Here is a 21039-nt window from a genome sequence, read left to right as displayed (position 1 = left end):
ATAATGCAAGATGTTCTTAGTTCCAACTCCATGCAAAACTGGGTCAGTCTAGACTTTAATGAGTCCATCCATCCCTAGTTTTAGGTGTGGCTTCTGAGCAGGAGTCTCCCCTTGTGTTTAATGACTTTATTTATGTATGTATTGTTATTGAATAAATTTATTTCCCACCCTTCTACCAAAAGGAGTCAAGGCTAAATTTGGGTTTGAATTCTTAGTATTCATTATGGTGTGAATTTTTAGTGCAAAGACTTGAATATTGTTCCATTTAGCTCACAACTGTGTATTAGACAGATAGTTAGAGAAATAGTGACCTATTCAAAGCCAGCTAATGAATGTCCAACATTTTTTGGACATTGTCAAACATGATGCTTTGTCAATTGCATCGTTGCAGCTGTGCAATTTTCCTGACTCATCAAGCAGACCATGACTCATCAGGCATGCATTGTGATTTTGTAAGGTTCTCAATAGCGCCCACCCTGGTTTTGGAGCTCCAAATAAGAAGTAGGAACATGAGAGTTAGCAAGTCTCTTAGTGTGATGCTTGGTGAGTTGAAGCTGGGCAGGCCTGATATACAGCAATACCAAGCAAAAAAAAAAAAAAACTAGTTAGTATTTTTTTTTTTTTTTGACTATGGCAGACCAACACGGCTACCTACCTGTAACTAGTTAGTATACTGTAGAACTGATATGTGAAAATAACATACGTATCTAGATTCCCCACTCAAGTGGGTAAACATATCTTCCAAAGCTTCATATATAGTTTTTGTGCACATAAAAATTATCTCGGTTATAACGTTTTGTAGAAAGAGAAAGTGATTTGAAGTTGATAGCAACTTCACTGAGTTCTGTCTGATTCTTTGGTGTAATTATTTGAAATGATAAAGAATTAGATAAATAATAAATGTCAGTAAGCAAAATTGTGGAATTTGAGACATTCCTTGACCTGCATCAAATGTTTGTGTCTGGTTTTTCTCTCTCATGTGTCAATGCAATAATCAGATGTCATTTAAGTGAAGGGTTAGAAAATATCTAGTTTCCTTTCTACTTGTTGCCTTCACATATTTTGAGGCAGGGGGAATCTTGTTCCAAAAGTTGAAGTGACTGAAGCTTAAAGACATGAAATAAACATGTAATAAATAGGGGAGAAACTCCCACCATCAAAACACTATTCCACAGCACCACAAAGTGACTTCTCAGCACTTGGCAAAATTGATTTTCAAAATCACATCTAATTTTCCAGCCATTTCTCTACACAATTTCAATGAACTTCACAGGATGATTATTAGGCATTGTAAATCACCGATGCTTGAAACATTTACAAATTAATTAAATGATGGCAATCCTTGTAGAAATTGTTCTGCTCTGAATTATTACACAGAAGGTCCTATGTGTAAATGGTATGGTTGACTTGCCCTTCTACCAACCAATTCTTCGGGGGGTCTATAGATGCTTAGCTAGTACTCTTGTATGATGTCTTTCTGAAAATGAATTCTGCAATCAATATCTCCCACAGACTGTTAGTCTTCTAAAACATGGATAGCCAACAAGGGGTTCCCCAGATGTTGAACTACAACTCTATAGTACATTTCTACAACATTTCTTTGGAACATTTTAGAGGCCCCAAAGCAGTTTAAGTCATTAAATATATTAGTATGGTAAAAAAAAAAAAAAAACAGGAGCAGATAGGAAGCATTAAAAGTGAGGAAAAATAGAAACATCTTGACTGCCTACCTAAAAAAAATAAAAGGGGCTGGTTATTTTCTCTTTATAGACATGGTCACAACCAAGGTGCTGCCACCAAAAAGCCCTATCTTGAGAAGATCAATAAATACTGAAAGTGTGCTGTTAAGAGTATTGTGTAAAAATTCATTTTTAATTGTGTTTTCTTTCTGTATTTCTTATTGAGTTAAGTGGCATGGTAGGTTATGAAAAGCTGGAAGCTTTATACTGTGGTTTGCAGTATTCTGTTTGAGGTGTTTTATTAAAGCACACTTTGTTGTTAATTTAGCACTAATCAGAGGTGGACATTTCTTTATAAATTACTCTTGAAGCATTGGGCTCTTTTGGCTTAGCATCAGCCATAAACTATGATGATCTACATTAGGCCTTCTTCAGTTTCCTCAGTTTCCTCACTGCCAAGTTTGCAAAGGACTTGCTGAATAAGAGCGAAAGTGTTTAGGATCAAAGGACTAAGGAAAGGGAAAAGATGGATGAAATGCATTAACACAGCGATAAGTGTCAAGTCCACTGAGAGCATTACAGTTTTCACTAAGATCCAGCATAAACTGTCACCACTGAAACATAAATTAACCAGGGCATGTCTAAATTACTTCACCATGACAGAGAACGGCAGAGTGGTTTGGTTTGAAGAGCACATTGACACTAATTAGTTTAGCTGTTGTGAACGACAGCTGACTAAGACTAATGACAGTATATTTTTCTCAGTCATTCCCATGACACTGTTAAAAAAAAAGCCATTAAAAACTGATCCATTGAAAAATGGCGGGATTTGTGGGGAGAAGACCTGGCAAATCTAGACTAAAAATTCAGAAATCACCAGCATCAGTAATTTTGTATTATGAAATAATTTTTTTCTAATAATGTATAGAATTTAATTAAATATTTAGCATACTTAACAGTGAGAAAAACTACACACTCAGCTAAATGAATTATAACATTACTCATATAGAAAATCACTTGAAGAACTTTTCTCGCCAAAGTACTGTTAAATGTCCCCTCATGTATTTCTGAAGGGGGCCTGAAACCCAGCAAATATTAAAAAGTAATTGCTTGGTCAGCACTGGTTATGCCTATTTTCCCTTTGGAAGTCAATGGAAGCCTTCGTTATACTTTTAGGTGTCGGGTGAAAAAGCTCCTCTTCAACCAGGCCTTTGGCTCATTAACATCCTGTATCCTTTGAAATGTGTTTGGGGGGGAGGGGGTATTGGTTTGTGTATGTGAGGAGATGTTCTGGTTTTAATATGCATTTTGTATTTTTATCTTGTATTTTTATGTGATAAATCACCCAGAGATCTATAGATGAATGACATACTTTTATGAATGTCTATCATGTCACCCCTTTCTCCCACCTGCCTTCTCCACCCCAAACTTAAAAGCCTCAAACGTTATAATCCTTGATCATTTTGGTTGCTTCTTCCTGCACCATTTCCACCTCTACAATATCACTTTTGAGATGTGAAGAGCAGAGCTGTACACGGCATTCCAATCTGGGGAATGTTAAGAGAATTCTGATTTTACTTCACTTTCATGGCAACTCCGGATATGAACCACTGTATCTCAAGTTCACTTGTTTTCTATGTCATAGGGCAGATAATTGCGCTTCAAAACCCCAGCACACTCCCAGGGATAAATAAATACACACTGACACAGAATTTTAGTTTAAAGTTAATGGGCAAAAATTTAGGCCACAATTTTAATGAAAACAGCAATGTGAGTGGTATTGGCTTAGGCATTGGCAATAACTATATCTGACTCCTGCCCACCTTGCAGGAACTCTGGAAGGGTAAACAACCAAACAAGGGAGCTCCATCGATGGGAACCAACTGAAGCTCACCCCAGGGTTCCCGCTGGGTGCTGGCATGGCCCTAGCCACTCAAGCGGACTTAGGACAAGATCCAGACCCGCGGATTCCTTTACCGGAATACCCTTGTACCTGGAGGGGCAGGTGATAGCCGCACCTTCCCTTCCCCACATCACAATAAGCCAATGCCTAACCGCCAAACCTTACAAAAATTGTGACGATTGCTAAGAGGTAGGCAAAAACCAAATGGCCAGTGGTGGGTTGTTCGGCGTCATGAAGCCAGCTGAATCCCTAGAAATGCATCACCGCCTTTTATATGCCCCCATGATCACACCACTGATTTCTGATTGGCCAATAGGCCATGGTGTGATCATAGGGTCATCGTGTGGGCTGGGCTCAAAACTCCCACTCTCTCAAGGATAGTGGGGGGGGGGCCTTGGGCCCGTGCATAATGTGGACCCTCAATTAGGAGGATCTGATTTGTTAGCAGAATAGTCTAGGTTTCAGATAGCACTGTTAAATCCAGCATTCAACATTTTCCAGCAACTAAGTGTTTATCAAAGAGCAGAGTAAGCAGCGGTGATCTAAACTTGCCGTGTGCACAACATATCACTGTTTTAATGCAGAAGTGAAATTGACATAATTGTCTAGTATATTGAATGTAAAACTGAGAAAAGAAGTGCTGAGGAAGCACCATAATCTTCTGACTCAATGGGCTGTCTGAAATTGTATGATGATGAGCTATTTGAAATTATAAAAATGCTGAACGTTTTCTTTCAATGCAGCAGTTTAGAATGGAAGGTGACACCCCGCTGTAGACAAATCATTTGTTCCACATAATAGAAACAGGTCTTGCTGTCACATGTGTGTGGCAAGGAGAACATGCAATACCTCAACTGGAGCACAGATAAATATATACTGAACTGTTCTTCTTTTGCAGCTGTGAAGATATAATTTGAAATGACTAAAGGTTTTTACCACTTTTGCCATTTTATTGTGAGTCCCAAAATCGCTCCTCCTACTCTACACTTGCACTCTGTTATTGTAGTTTGTGTCTCCTTTGTAACCTTAATTCAATATGTAAACATAAACTCAATTCATACAAATATTTGATTGCCCAAATGAAATAAGTTGCTAGTTCCTTTGTTTGTATGTATGTCTGTTTATTGTGTGTTTAGGAAATAATGATTTCTATATAGGAACTAATAATAATAATAATAATAATAATAATAATAATAATAATAATACAGTGGTGCCTTAGTTTATGAACTTAATCCGTTCCAGATGTCCATTCTTAAACCAAAACCATTCCTAAACTGAGGCGCACTTTCCCTAATGAGGTCTCCCGCTGCCGGTGCCCTTCCACCATTCTGATTCCGTTCTTAGACCGAGCTAAAGTTCTCAAACTAGGACACTATTTCCAGTTTTGCGGAGTTTGTAAACCAAATAGTTCTTAAACCGAGGTACCACTGTAATAATAATAATAAAATTTATATACTACCCTTCTTCTGAAGATCACAGGGCAGTTTACAGTATATAGTTGTTGCATGTCCAACTCCCATCAGCCCCAGCCAGGATGGCCAGTGGGCTAGAATAATGGGAGTTGTAGTCCAGAAACAAAAACTAGCCTGAAGCTCATCTGCTATGAAATGATTTGACATAATTTGGGTTTAGTCTTAGGTTTACAAATGGCCAGAAGTCTCTTAAGTAATCTATATTGTGTGTTTGTAATGATCTCAAACAAGGGCATTTGTGACATATCTGTTGCCATGGTTTCTGGCTCCTATTGGCTATACCAATTGGGAACTGTGTGAGACTGGAAAGCTCAGTGGGAAGAGCTCCCAGGAGCAAATAAAGTTAAAGCGAAACACATTTATCCCTTCGGTGCAGCTTTTAAGAATGCAGAGGTTCTCTCAGGGCCTGGCTCTAGAAATCTCAAGGAGTCAGAGAGTTGGGGTCAAACTGAATTCCATAAATGAAGCTATGTAATCAGCCATGGCAGAAGATGAATGGAGAGGGAAGGCAAAAGTAGACTGGATTGTTCCATTCAGGCCCTTTAACACTGCAAGATGAATTAAAATGGAAGCCATTGGGCTGATAGCCAAGAGACAGCAAAATTAGAGAACTGGATCTGCTTCACTGCCTGTAAAAGTAACCTGACATACTGAAATTGATTACTTGAGATGCTTTTCCCCCTCTACCATTTCCATATTGCTTTGTATTCAGGTACTGTGAATCAAATGCACAGCACAGCCTCAACATTCCCCATTTCGTCTCCTCCCTTAGCCCAGGAGGAATCCTGCTGTAGGTGTGCATTAGGGATCCTGCCAAGGAATTATATAGAGACTTGTTACATAAGCCAGTTACTAATACGTGTGTGAAGACTCAATTCAGCCACCCGGGTTTAATAGAAAAGCATATGTATCAAGAAAAGCTTCATTTTCTCTTGAAAATTTCATATTGCTGAGCAGGGCCAATTAAAAAAAAAAGTGACTGGTAGGAATGAAAGACAAACCAAGATCTTAAGTGAAAAGGATGAGTGCAAGAGATAAAGAACAGAAAAGAAGAGGGGCATTGGTGATGAGGATTTAAGAACAGGATGGAGAAGGGGAAGCAAAGGGGAAGCTGTTGGAAACATGCACAGGGAAAACCCATGGGAGGGGAAGTGTGTGTATGCTGGTGTCAGGAAAGTGTGTGATGAAACGGGAATGCTGACCCTGAAGGGCCATTGCCTGAGAGTACACCCAGCTAAAGGAGATGAGGTAGGAGAAGGACACTGTACTCTTGAACTGCTGGGACATAAGGAAACACTGTGTAGTGCTACCTCGGAGTTGAAAAAAGTGAGTGACTGAGGGAGGAGAGCAATATTAAAGCCCAAGATGCAGCGTTGGTGGTTTGGAAGCAGAGAGACAAAGACAAGACAGAACCCCCACCAAAAAGGTTCCTGCGCCTTTAAGAGTTTTATGAAAGAGCATTGCCTCCCTGGCCTGATAGCCCTATGACGGGAAAATCTACACATGGTTGAATTTTATATTCTCTTCAGTAGCTAGAGGTGCAAAGACTCTTGACCTAGAAACCCTAAGAGAACAGGGGGAATGATTTTTTACAAGCTGAGTCATAGGAATAGCAGAAACTAGTGATGCTTCTCTCATGGAAACATGCAACAACAACAACAACAACAACAACAACAACAACAACAACAACAACAACAACAACAAATGTCCCCAGCCATGGTACTGGCTTCATTTCTTTCCCACAGGCCACTGTGAAAGCAGCATTATTCCCCCCTCGGAAAAGACCATACTAAGCCTCAGTGCTGACTTTCATATGAACTGCACTTTGGTTGCTGTGTTACTATGTTTCAGTCTAAGTATGCAGGCTAACCTTTCTGACTAAATTTCAAAAGGATTTTAAAAAAAATCTTTCTAAACTAGAATGATGTGACTTAGTTACTTAGTTCCCATGTCCATCAAAATTGACTACCCCATTGGTTTCCAAGCCCCCCCCCCGACTATTTAAAAATTGCCTGTGATTTACCTGCCTGTTGTAAAAATTGCAATTCTATATAATTCAAACTGTAATAAAATGAATTATATATATATATATATATATATATATATATATATATATATATATATATAAAAATGCAATGGATGTGCCATCTCCCGTCTTCAACCACAAATCAACTGGCACACCATACACCAACTGAATGAAGCTTGGAGAGTACCACTGGGGGTCCACACACAACCATTTGGGAATTCATGGACTAACTGTTGCAACTTTTACGCAGTTTATATGGAAGTGTTTTATTGTCAACAACTGCATGTCAGAATTAAGTTATTGCATTAGGCAGTTTACCATTAGCTTCAGTGTGCCTTACATTTTCCTTTTCAAAGGAACTGTCCTATTGAAAGGTATCCAACATGAGGCAGAAGTCTGGTCTGGGTGTTCATTACCTTGTGTGTAAACAGTCACAAGAAAGTAGGGCAGGGGTACACAGCCAAGCCCCCCCTACTTATCTTTTGTAGAGTTTGAGGGTTAAGGTTTGAAGTAGGAGTCTCCTCTGCTCCTGCTTCCCATCTTACCCTATTATGATCTGTAAAGTGCTCATGGTATTGTACTACTTTGTAATATTTGACGTGTTTGTAGGGTGGCCACATGTACTACTTTAGAGGCAGTTGTCCATTTGAAGGAATCCTCCTTTTGAAGGGCATACCTTCTGGGTTCCCCAGAAAAAAGGAACATTCTGTTTTTTCTACAAGATCTTGACAGCCATTTTGGGTGCCACGCTCTCGAAGGCTCTCACCCCCCCCAAAAAAAGTGCTTTTGGGGGGCAAGAGCCAGGCCGCAGGTCATGTGATTCATCAGGAAGCACATCCCAGAATATGTGTGTCCTGGTTTTGCACTGGAAAAAGTTGGAAGGTATAAAAGGGCTGTTTCTGTCCAAGACTGGTTTAAAGACAAAGAAGGGAGAGCAGAGGCCTTGAAAATGACTGCCAGCTGCTCCTGGATTAGGAGATGGAGCAGGGACACAGAACAACTATTCACAGTCTCTCTTACTATGTAAATGTATGAATTTATATTTAAAGAATAGAAATCAGCTCTAAATTTGCATCTACGCATAAGCATCAACACATGCAGATTTTATACAAACTCCTAGTTTTGTGAAGTTCTTTTTTTCTTCTCACATGCGTAAGTGGCCCCCATAAATGTTAGTGGCTACAGAGATGATGAATAGGAATTTTATCTGCCAAATGCCTTTCTTGTGTGCTCTTTGTTGCCTTTTCTGACACCAGGCTTTGTCTTCAGTTTTTTATTATGGCAAGGCTTTACAGTTTTATATTTCCTTTTTCAATAGGAGATGTTCTCTTCAGCAGGCTGACCATAATGAGCATGCTCGGCTCTGTTTTGCAATCGCACTATATCTGTTGATCTTAAAGTGCTATGTAAAAGTCACTCATTCTTTTGGACGGTATTTGTTAGGCTCATGCTGAGCAAGGAGCTGACTCTCTCTAGTATCATGAAGACTGAAGATATCAGCATCAGGATTTCCTGCAGCATCACTTAGTGCACTGACTGAAAAATGGAATTTTGGTTACAGAAGCGTACAATTCAGGCCTGCAGTATCACACAGCAATATAGTGTGACATAGCTTAAGTTGCATCTGTTCTGCTTCACCTCTGCATAACTAGCTTTTATTTATACTCTTAAAATTGTATACAAATTCTGAATACCAATATCTGGGGCTGAGTATTGACATGGAACAGATTTTTTCTTTCTATAATCACCTTGCATTTCCCCCCTAACATCTAGGTCTGTAACACTGAAATTTTTGGTTAAAAAGGGGGGGAGTAGAATTTTTTTACCCCAATGATTCTGTTTCCTTTTGCCCCCTACATGGGGGTCTAGTGGGATTGCCTCTAATCTTGTATCAATCAATCAATCAATCAATCAATCAATCAATCAAATACCTTTATTGGCATCACAGTATAAACACTTCAAGTAACTGGAATAATTAAAAAGACAAGGGTGAAACTATCAAGAGTTATAAGGTCACACTATGGTCGTGTGCATTTGGATATTCTGCTATGCCCTGTCTATTTCCTGAAAGGATAGTACGTTGAGAACGAAAAATTGTGGCTAAAGAGGAAGCTACTAAAGCAGTAATACCCGATCTGTCAGGAGAAACCTTATTTGGCTTCTTCTCGGAGTTGCTCAGCATCAGTTGGCGAGCTTTGCTGTGCAAAGGACAATCTAAGAGAATGTGGTCCATTGAATCAGGTACTTCTTGATTGCAGGCACCCAAACGGGCTTGAAATGGAATGTGTGAGAATCTGCCTTTGGTCACTGAGGAGGGGGAAGCATTTAGTTTCACAGGCATAAAGGCTCTTCGATGTGAAGGGAAGAGTAGATCTTTTAGATATTTGGCACAGGTTGTGTAGGATGTTGTGATACCTAACAAGATCTTGGAGTATGAGGTAACAAGCGCTATCTTTCGTGGTCATGGAGCCGCTGCTTGATTAATTGGAATGTGTGACTTTTGTCAAATACTTCGAGGCTCTCGAGGGCAATGCCCAAACTATTAATCTTGTAGACGTTAAAGATATAAGTATTATGTTTCTAAACTGGTAGAAAAAGTGACTGTCAAGCCACATTTTCCAGATTTCTCATCTTCTTTAAGGTTATAATAATGCTTTTTGGAAGTTTGATGTTCTTAGTTCTTAAAAAAAGAAAGAAAGCTGCATTAGAAAAACTGACAGTTCTCCCCCGCCTGTTTGTTATCTTTTTCTTTCAAAACAGGCATAATAGTGTATGTGGACATTTCATCTTTCTCTGTAGTATGACTCTCCAATTCTTTCTCATTGTGTTTTTTACACTTCGATCTGAATAATGTAAGATTTACTGTATGAATTAATTCAAAGCCCTATGCAGGTGTAGAAACTGGCATCATGCCCAGTGGCCCACACCCCACCTCTAAGTGCTCAAGGTCTCACTTGTACAGGGACCTATACAATCTCTGATTGCAAGTAGGGAACCTATACACATAGGCTTGGAACCTTGAATACCTAGTTATCAAATGAAGCCCACAGGTGTGATCCCATTCCCCCTTATTTGTCTAAAGGTGTTAATTTCTGCAGTTCATGAATGCTCCATACGCTGTCTAAGTGTGTTCCAGTCTCAGTGCAAGAGAACAGCCTTGGCTTCAGGAAGGCAATATTAGCCTTCAGGCTCTCACTAGCTTTATAATTCTAATAGCTAATTGCACAGGAGCACATTTTTCTTCCAATATAGGGAACTATCTAAAAAATAAACCAATATTGTGCCTCTAGGAGGCCACAGATGGATGATGTATTGAAGGCTTAAAGAATCAGATTTGCAGACTGATTTTGGAATGGAGTTTAATTTCCACATTGCAGAAGATTGCTCAATAAAATATTCATGCTAAGTATAAAGTTGTAAGCCGTAATCCAGCACAGAGCTAAAGGCACTAAAGCCCATTGATTTCAATGTGCTAAAGCACATGGGACTGTATATTGAAATGTGACTGCAATTTTTCTTCCTTTTAACAAGAGCAGTTATCACTGAAATAGGAATTTTGTACAGTGGTGCCCCTGCTAGACGAAAATAATTTGTTCTACGAGTGTCTTTGTAGAGCGAATTTTTCATCTAGCGAAGCGGCAATGCAGAGCAGAGGTTTTCGCGGCGAAATTTTTTTTTTTTGCGTCGCGGAAACCTCCGCTCTGCATTGCCGCTTCGCTAGACAAAAAATTCGCTCTACGAATTTTTTTCCCCGTCTTGCGGGGCAGCCTTCCGCTAGCGAATGCCGTTCATCTAGCGAGTTTTTCGTCTAGCGAGGCATTTGTCTAGCGGGGCACCACTGTATTTCTGATTTCTGCATAATAATAAATTTCATTCTGATTTCTGGAACCTTCTTTAATAGTAGGTAGAAAATTACCACATGAGATCAACTGATACAGTCTATCAAAGTCTCCTTTGTTTAATGTCAAAAAATATATTCCAGCTAAAACCAAGCAAACATAACAAAATGTATCTTTTCCTTCTGCTTTAGGGAACAGCCTTGGAGAGCTGGAAGATGAAAGCTCCTATTCCTCACTTAATTCTCTTGTATGCTACTCTTGTTCAGAGTTTGAAGGTTGTGACCAAAAGGGGCTCAGGTAAGAAGACATTTTCTCTCTTTTCCATTAATTAGGGCAATGCATTTGTAGAGACATTTGTAAAGTGCTGTTTGGATTTGGAAATGTATGAACTGGTCATATAATGTTCTGAGCAGAGATCAGGCCACATGACAGCGTCTAGAAACATGCTATATCTATACACAGACTATATTGAGCTCTGTAGTCTATATAGGCACTTGCAACCATTCTTCCCCTTTCTATGGTAATATCTAGCTTCTACATTAATGTTTTTGACTAAGTTTCTAAAACAACTTCATAGTTAGCACTTTGGCAAATTAATGAAATTGATTTGGAGTTGGGAATGGTCTGAAAGGAATAGGTTTGTGGTCAATCAGTGCTACACTGAATTGTTGCATTTGAACTATTTCAAGGTGGCTTCTAGGTGTCAGAAAGCCCTTAAAAATTGTATCCAGTCTTTCACATTGGTTTTTCCATCTTCATCTTTTCCCAGGCTTGACCTGAAGCTGCTTTAGTGCCATTTTTAAGGCTACATCTTAAGTTCATTATACCAACTGTGCTACCACCCTCCTTCCAGCATCATCCATTGAGCTAGATCCACCACTCATTTCTGCACATCAGGCACAAGTGTCTGAATAACAGAGCCCTTACATGTAAGCAGCTGCTCATGTGCAGAGGGATCCTCTTCAGGCATTCATGCTGAAAAGATGGAAGGTGTGAGGGAGCAGGCTTAGTGCTGCTGCACACTCCTGCCATTGACGTCCTTCACATTGGTAACAGATGAAGGGGAGCTACTTGTGAATGTGATTTCTTGATGTCAAATTTGACTACATGAAGACATTGCTGAAGGCATAGTCTTTAAATGGTTTGTAGTCAAAGGGGTTTGTTACTGAGGTCATTCCCTCTGTTGCTGTGCTGCATTGGAAGTTTCACGGCTACCAGCATTGCTTAGCAGGACTTTCATTCCTATCTAGTGCTGATTGTGTGTTGTTGTACATGGCTAGTTATGGTGCAAAAGCTAGTTTCTATGCATTTTTGTTTTACCTAGTAAGCGACACACAACTACATGCTCAGAAGCATTAGAAAAGTTATGTTGGCCATGGGAATGCCTTGCCCTTCTCCGTACACTCATCCTTTATTAATGCGTTTGCTACTTTTCCAAAGGGTTGTAGGGCAAAACGATCTGAAGAGGGGAGTTCTTTTCACAGGTAAAAGGGATTCCTACAAAGTTGCTGCCATTTGTAATCAATCTGCTGACTTTGTTTTTTTTAAAAAAAACCCTGAAGTTAGAATGCTTAAAAAGATATTATCTGGGTATCTCTTTGTGGTCAATTCAGTATGTTTGACTATATTTTTGAATCTGTGTGCTTGAATCTTCCTTGAGCTCCCCCAGGACAGCTTTGTGGTCTATTGAAAACTAAGTATTGATAATTTTATTTAAGGATACCATATATGTAACAACCTTTTTTTGTAAGCTATATTGAATGTTGTGTCTTAACCACATCCTTGTGATGAACCGGTGATGGCTTGGCATGAATTCAAACTTATTTCTGAAGGTATAACAGTTTTCAGCATTGTCTTTGATTGCACTTACCATCAGTACAAGTGCTCCCCAGGGGTGTGTGCTCTCCCCACTGCTTTTTTCTTTCTACACAAATGACTGCACCTAAACTGACCCATTGGTTAAGATCTTGAAATTTGCGGATGATACAACAGTCATTGGGCTTATCCGGAAGGATGATGAATCTGCATATAGGCGGGAAGTGGACCATCTTGTTTCATAGTACAGCAGGAATAACTTGGTGCTAAATGCCCAAAAGACAGTGGAAATGATAATCGATTTTAGGAAGCACCCTCCCATCTCGCTGCCACTTTCCATTCTTGGTAACATGGTTGTAGTGGTAGAGTCCTTTAAGTTCCTGGGCTCTATAATTTCTCAAAACTTAAATTGGTCAGGCAACATCAATATTATTATTTAAAAGGTCCAGCAGAGATTGTATTTTTCGCAACAACTAAGAAAGTTTAATTTGCCCCAAGAATTGTTGATCCAATTTTACAGAGGTACTATTGAAACTGTTCTCTGTAATTCTATTACTGCCTAGTATGGCACAGCCTCTAAGCTGGATAAGAGGCTTCAACGAGCAGTAAGAATTGCAGAGAGGGTAATTGGTGTTAGTTTGCCTCCAACAGAGACACTTTATGCTGCTCGAGTCAGGAAGAGAGCAGAGAGAATTGTCGCAGACCCTTCGCATCCTGGTCATTACTTGTTTGATTTACTTTCATCCGGACGTTGTTACAGGACTCTATACATAAAAACGTCTAGGCATAGGAATAGTTTTTTCCCTTGTGCCATCAAACTGTTGAATTTGTAGTTGTGTGCGGAAGGGAGGTCAGTTGGTGGTATGGGGTTTCTTTGCTGTGCTGTTGTATCGTGAGGGGAATAGTGTTTGTATGAGGTACGCTTTTCTTTACAGTGCAATGTAGTCGAAGCAAAATTCCAATTATGATTGATACTTGGCCAATAAATTATTCCTAATTCCCAATTCCTTACAGGTATTGAACTTTATACAATAAAATTATATGTTTTCCTTGTTTCATATGAGAATAGGTTTCTGATGTTGAATGCCATGTCATACCCTACCTCAGTATCTTTAAAACACTGTAATGCATCTAATAAAAAATCTCCAGAATCTATGCCCCTGAATCAAATCAAATAAACTTTGGATAAAATAGTGTATCTTTTAAACAAAGATCTCTCTAAACAGCTGGTTGAGATGGTGGTACTGATTTGCTACAAACATCACTGATATTTTAATTCAGTTATTCACATTCTTCATGGTTTCTTAATTTTTTTATTTGCTTTTTGCTACCCAGTTTATGGGAGATGGTTTAACAGACCTGTCTTGTCAGGCACACCCCTGTTTCTCCCAGTAGTTCACCAGTGTTGATGTTCAGAATATAAGCTCAGTTCTTTGCCTAAACAACAGTCCATCTGCATCTGCAATTAAATGCCTGCCTTATGTCTCCCAGACTATGTTCCCAACCTGTCTAGAAAGATGATTATTATGTTATAAATTATATTTTATCTGCATTAATGTGTGTGATTTTGAAATATACTTCCCACAAACTCTTGAAGAGGAAAATAAGTTCTAACAAACCATTTCTTATATACATGTTAATTGCTATAATGCTTAGAATTCTCCTTTTATTTTGTTAATCAAATACCGGTTTGATATTAAAATGGTTTCCAACTTGTTCCTGAATTCTGTATCTGTGGTGAACTCACAAGACAAAACAAAAGTTGTTTACTCAGTTCTTGATTCCTGTACCTAGTGATTAATGCTGATTTCTTCAGAAGATCAGACAACAAGTTGTGAAAACTGTAAGGCGATGAGATGTTTTCTATGTGTGTTTTTCACCTCTCTTTAATAAAAAGTGATTGTCTTTTAAGCAATTCAAAGCACACACTTTGTTTATGCAAAGACACAAGCTTTGTTTTTTGCTTCTCTGTTGGCATAAGGGACTCTTTCTAAAAACAAGATAAACAAATGGATAGACATATTTCTGTAGATTATTCAATACTCAGCTTGATGGCATTTTTACAAAACAGATTCTTGAGCCTGCTTTCTCCCCTATTCTGTGAAATCGTTAAGCAAAATAGATAAGGGTATGTGTGCAACATATACATGGCTTCATCATAACTTTTTTTTTAAGATATTGGTAACATTTTACATAGTGCAGTCATAAACCCAGTAATAGATTTGAGGCTTTTAAAAATTAAAATTGAATGTGTTTCCTGAGAAAACAACTTGGATTCACTTTGAGGTGTACACACAACTCCTGCTCCCAAGGCTACCCCATTCATTTTAATGGAAACAACTATTCAACACACTGAAAGAAATACTGTGCTTTTGAGCTTTTACCTCCTTTCAGATAAGTGTTGCAGCCTCCATGTTCTGCTGTTATGTATGTGTCTCAGACGCTTCAAGTTTAATAAAATCCACCAGATCAAGGTAACAAAGGTCGTGTATCTTTTCATATTGGGTTCTTCCCCATTGCTTAATTGAAGAAACAGTTTAAAATAGAAAGCCCAATTGTGACTTTGTTCATGAGAAATTCAACATTCTCTTTCAAAGGCAAAGTTTTACAGCTGTGCTGAGTAAATTTGTCTTTATGAAGAATGGTTCTTAGCACTGAAATTGAAAGCATGACACTTGTGTTGGGAGTATCTATTTCATTTTTTTTAAAAGGCAAACCTTTAAAGTCATATGAAGATGTATCTTTTGAAAAATATTTCTTGATACCAGAATTGAGCAGATTTCCTCACCCCCAGGACATTTCAGTTCTTTCTCAGAAGTTTTTTAAAAAAAAAAAACTGCAAAAGAAGGATACAATGTAATAATATCATGAATATCTTCATGGAAGAGCTCTAACCTCAGCACAGAAACTTCTGCACGGTTATTTTAATTGCTTAAGTTTGTGAGGACTCTGTTCTAGTCCACAGCCTTCTGAGTCAATGCGTATCAAAGTTATAGGTTGGGAAGAAACACTGTTTGGGATTGAACTCACTATACAGTATTATTCTGGAAAGAAACAACCTGAATTTGCATCTCTTACATCAGTGATGGCCAAACTTGGCCCTCCAGCTGTTTTGGGACTACAACTCCCATCATCCCTAGCTAACAGGACCAGTGGTCAGGGATGATGGGAATTGTAGTTCCAAAACAGCTGGAGGGCCAGGTTTGGCCATCACTGTCTTACATACAAACCCTATGCATATTTACTCAGAATCATGCCCAGTAGAACTTACTCTTAAGCATAAACAGTGGGATTCTGTACATTTCTATTCAAATGTAAAATATCTGATACTAAGTGCAGCATGCTGCCTACTAAGTGTCTAAACGTCACCTTCTGTTAGGTATGAAGAAGGGTCTGCTAAACTCCTGTCTAAAAGTACTTTTTCAAAATAAAATGTAACTTCCTATTGTTATCTAGATAACACAGGTGCATCCCAAACTACTCAAAATGTTTCACATTTTTTTTAAAGAAACAGCACTGGTCAGCAAAAAGATATTAGCACTGGGGAGTCTTGAAGCACAGGGAGCCATCAATCCAGAGGACAGATCTTTCAGGTTGAAGATGCTTAGAGACAGGTAGTCAGATAAAGACTGAATCCTTTTATGCAAGCCTTCTTTGTGGACCACTGCAATGAATAGGCATATCAAGATAGATTGGTGCTCCTGGAATTTTCCATCTCCATGACCTGCATCTGCTACATTTTTCTTTCATTCTCAGTTCTTCTGCCTTTACTATTTGTGGGACTGATGGAATAATTTTTGGAGTCTCATTTCAAGTTGTGGTTGATTGGCTACTTATAGGACTTGGAAGCTTTCTTATCATTGGGCAGCAATGAATTGTGGTTCATGAAACATTGTTGAGGGCACTGGTACATTGTCTTCCTTAGCTGTGTTATGCTTGTATTAGGATATAGTGCTAGAAATTCATAATAAAGCAAAAACAAAAAACTCTAGTTGGACCAGTACATTTGCAGTCACCATTAGTGGTGCTTGTTTTTGTTTGTTTGTTGCTTCCAGCAGACTCTAGATTGGCCACTGGAGACAATGTAGGAGTATAAGCTTCTAGATCAGAGCCACGTATTTTCTTAACCAACACTCTACTCAAGCCCATTGTCTCCTGTTCTTTGGTTTCCAGCCTATGTTGTCAATGGGTCTGCTTTGAGCATCATGCTCTTCAATCGCTGTAGAACCAGATGTGTCATGGTCCTTGTAGATCAAGGATGATGTACCTGTGACCCTCAAGAGATTGTTGGAGTCCAACTCCCATAATCCCTGACCACTGGACATGCTTGCTGGGGCTGATGGCAGTTGGCAGTACAACAACATCTGGTTGATGTTGAGGCTGTGAGTGATCGTTCCTAAACCTGTACCTGAAATATACCTCAGAACAGATACTAAAGCTTGGATTCTTTTGTGCAGTACTCATAAAGTACTTCTCTTGTTCTCAAAGCAAGGGGTGAATGCCAGATTTCTAGTATCCATTATGGGTCTAGTCAATCCAGACATTTCACATTATCCACTAAGTACTGAGACTGATATTGCACACTCCTCTTCTCTCTGTGAAGAGGCTCTGAAGCCCTTTCTTGTGGGCATGGTTCCAGGTTCCAAACTCTGTCCATGAGTTCCCAGTTCAAGGTCTGGTGTCATGTCCATTCTTAGTGATCTTTTTGCACTTTGCACCACTGTTATTAGGCACATATTGCTGAAATTGCTCTCTCTGAGGGGACTGAAAGGAAAGGACCAATTGGGTATTTTTGTAGAACATCGCATTGACACATGATTGGCTCTGGCTCTGATTTGCCAGGCACTCTAGCTGTCCAAGAGTTTTGTTGGGCAGATAAAGTTAGGAGATATATAGTGCAATCTACTGCTTCAGTGCAGCATGATTATTTTTTGTGCTCCCCACCACTCCTTCCCTCAGACATGACCTGGTGGGCTTTAGCTAGTTCCTGCTTTTATCCTTTCTTTCTTTTCACAGGGATAGAAATGTGTGTTTTTTCCCCTGTCAGTCACAATGGATGGTGTGATTATTTTCTAATTTGTGAGTAGAGAATATTGTATAGCTATCTTCAGAGGCGATGCCTAATTCTGAATTGTACCTGCACTTTTTTTTTTTTAGCTTTGACAAGGCATCCTAGTGATATTGTAGTGATAGCATATTTGATAGCTGCCATTTGTTTCCTTGATATACAGTGTATGTGACACAAAAAGTGTGAAATGAATTCATTTAAATGTGTTTCCCAGTGTGACATATGAAAATGTTTTGTTTTGTGTTTTGTACATTTTGCGTGATGCTGGAACTCCATATCAGATACAAATTGTGATACGCCATATATACATACACACACACCAAATTTCCTAAATAACAACATAAAAAGACAGCATACTGACGGGTGTTCCTGTTTTGAAGCTGAATAAGGTCTTTCAAGTTCAAAGTATGTACCCTGCCCCACAGACAACTTTGCCAGTTTGTTGGGTGGCTTTTAAAGAGAGCTTGGAAGTAAAAGAACCTATTTCTAAAACAGAAAAGAAACCTGTGGTGGTTCCATTAGCAACTAGCTATGCCTCTTATTTATGTTTAGCCAACTTTATTGAAGTGTGTTCTAAATAGCTTGGCTCCCATGGTTTCTCTGAAGGTATCTTATTGTGCAACTCAAATTAAAGTCTAAGCCAAAATAAAAACAAATGTGCTTCTTGGTAGGCACATGTTTTACATCCCTGGTAATTTGCAAGAATTTTGTTTAACTCCAGCATGGTTGCTATAATTTCCTCTGCATACATTCCAGAAAGAAGTGACATTTATTAAATTTTATTATATTCCTCCTCCTGATTGAGCCACTAGGCAGCTATTAAAGAGAATTGAGATTTGTTGCTAATGGAGAGTTGAAATACCAATCAAATGGGAAGTAGACCAGAAAAGGAAGATTCAAATGGTTTCTATCAATTCTTTGTATAAGGAATGCCTAATAAAATAATTGAGCACTGCAATGCCATCTGGTGGTTTTGCAAAGATATTAAATAAACAAAACTAAAAACAAGGGATGTCATACAGCTGGGGAAATAAAACAATATGGGGGATTAATAAAACAAATCTTAGATATGGTTTAAGCTGATACGCACTCCTCAGAAGCTCTTTTAAGGCGCAACTGGAGCTCCATGCTTTCAAATGAATTTAAAGTATACACGCTGCTTGTCTTGTGAATAATTCTTAGTCTTCTGTGTTTCTCATCACTCAATTGGCAATGGTGTTATGGACAGGCTGCTATGGACAATTCATGAATTGGTACTAGCCCAGTAGTCTTAACTCTAGCTAAATAAGGACTGCTTTACACTCCTCCCTCCTCCCATTGTATCTGATGACAATTTCTATATAGGAAACTGCACAGTCATTTGAACATATACTGTGTTTGAGGGCTGTCTAGTTCAGTCTAGTTTAAAGACCAGGAGCCTTGAAAATCCCCACCAAGTGTTAGCAGCACCTGGTCAGCAAATTGGGTAGGGATACAGGTCACATGGCTTCTTCCCAACTATGATGAAGTGTATTTCTATTTAAATTGTAGTAATCATTTTGAAATGTGTATTCCACATGCAAATTTTATGCAGATTGGTGCTCTTTTTGGTGATGCAATTCCTTATTTTTGATAATGCACAACTGATTACTCTAGGTGAGTTGCAAGTATCAAGCAGAAACTTTGGGGAAGTTTTTCTTATTGCTATGCTATCACAGAGCATTGCACCTCATGTCTACTCTTCTGTTAAACTCAAGGCAAATGTTTCCATAGCAATTGAGAAGCACACTTGCACTGGTTCTTTGCATAATGGATTTTCCTTCTCTCAAGCCTTGGAATACAATATTATTTCATTTCATTTCATTCAAGCTGCTACTTATTGGTCTGCACGGTGTATGTGCTCCTTTCTTTTCTGTGTGGTGGAAGGATGATGTTGTCAAATGTGTTCATATCATATTGTCAACATTTATCAAATGGGCAAGGTCAAATAAATATGGATAAAACTCTCTGGGTTCTAACCAGCTAAGGCATATTCAGAAGAGACCCACTGAAATCAGTATACGAGTAAGTACATGGACACTTTAAACCCACTGATTTTAGTGAGTCTAATCTGATTTAGGCAGATAGAACCCCATTTTCACATGGTTTACTACTATAAGGCTGTTTTGTCAACAAAAACAAAATATCCTGCCTGTTATATCCTTTCCTATTCCTTTTTCTGCCATGCTAATTCATGTAATATAATGTACTTTCTTTAACTATTTTTGTAGCACTGTTGCTTCTCCCACATCCTTACCTTCTGTAGCTTTAGCTCTACTCTCATTTCCCTAACTTTATTCTGACTTATTTTTAAAAATTTAACCAGTTCCTCTTGTTCATTCTTCTTCACTATGTCCTCCACTGCCTTCTTTTGGGCAATTCATAGACAATAGTTCCATGGCAGGTAACTGGAGACAAAGAGGCATATGAATCAAGAAGGACAAATCTACATGCACACAGAGTCACTGTTCCAAGTGATTCCATTTTCTTACAGTCCAAGAGTAGTATGATCTATCTATCTTACTGTTCTGGTTTCAGATATACTTTGATAAGTATTGCCAACAAGAAAAGAAACAAATAGAAAGCAGCAGATATACCTCTGCCACGTAGAGTTTTCTGCCATGATTGCAACTTTTAAACATCTTTCCCAGATTAAATATGAAACACTTGAGGGCTCTCCCGCTCTCAAATATAATGGAGGAAAAAGAGCAGCATTGTGTTCACAAAGCCATGTAAGAAGCCGCTTAGCATATAAGGAAAAGGTCATGCTTTAAATTGCAATACTGGAATTGCTGACACTTCTGCTTAGGGTTCTTTTTGCTGCTATCACCTTTATGTAAAATGCACATCTTCTGTAGTTGCTTCGCAAACGTTGTATTTTTTCCCTTATTGAAAAGCCCACTTTTACCTATAGCTACTAAGACAATTATTAGAGTAATATGGTAGTAAATGGTGTCTCAATAATATTTTTTAAGGCAAATATCAGACCCTCTGGTCAGTTCTATAGTTTTTATTACAATGGTATGAATGCTTGATTTTTTTCTAGAGTTAGCTTCCAGGTGTAGTGTTGTAGCAGACAACTGTCACAGCATTCACACAATTGGATTAGTCTAAATCAGTGGTTCTCAAACTTTTTTTCTGGGCCACACTTTCATAATAAAAATTTGCTTGCGCCACATGACTTTTTTATTGATAAGAAATACAATGGAAAACAAAAAT

The 21039-nt window shown here is 38.7% G+C and overlaps 1 protein-coding gene across 1 annotated transcript in view; it reads left to right on the top strand.

The window, feature by feature from the left end:
- Window positions 1-21039, top strand: part of IL1RAPL1 (interleukin 1 receptor accessory protein like 1) — a 672251-nt gene that overhangs the window by 120253 nt on the left and 530959 nt on the right. Inside the window, 1 exon segment of the mRNA XM_033147221.1 lies at window positions 11111-11216. Within this exon segment, the coding sequence (XP_033003112.1) occupies window positions 11111-11216 (106 nt within the window).

Source organism: Lacerta agilis, chromosome 4, assembly GCF_009819535.1.
Source record: "Lacerta agilis isolate rLacAgi1 chromosome 4, rLacAgi1.pri, whole genome shotgun sequence".
Taxonomy (NCBI): domain Eukaryota; kingdom Metazoa; phylum Chordata; class Lepidosauria; order Squamata; family Lacertidae; genus Lacerta; species Lacerta agilis.
The sequence above is the reverse complement of the archived record's forward strand: the minus strand, read 5'-3'. Positions and strand labels throughout refer to the sequence as shown.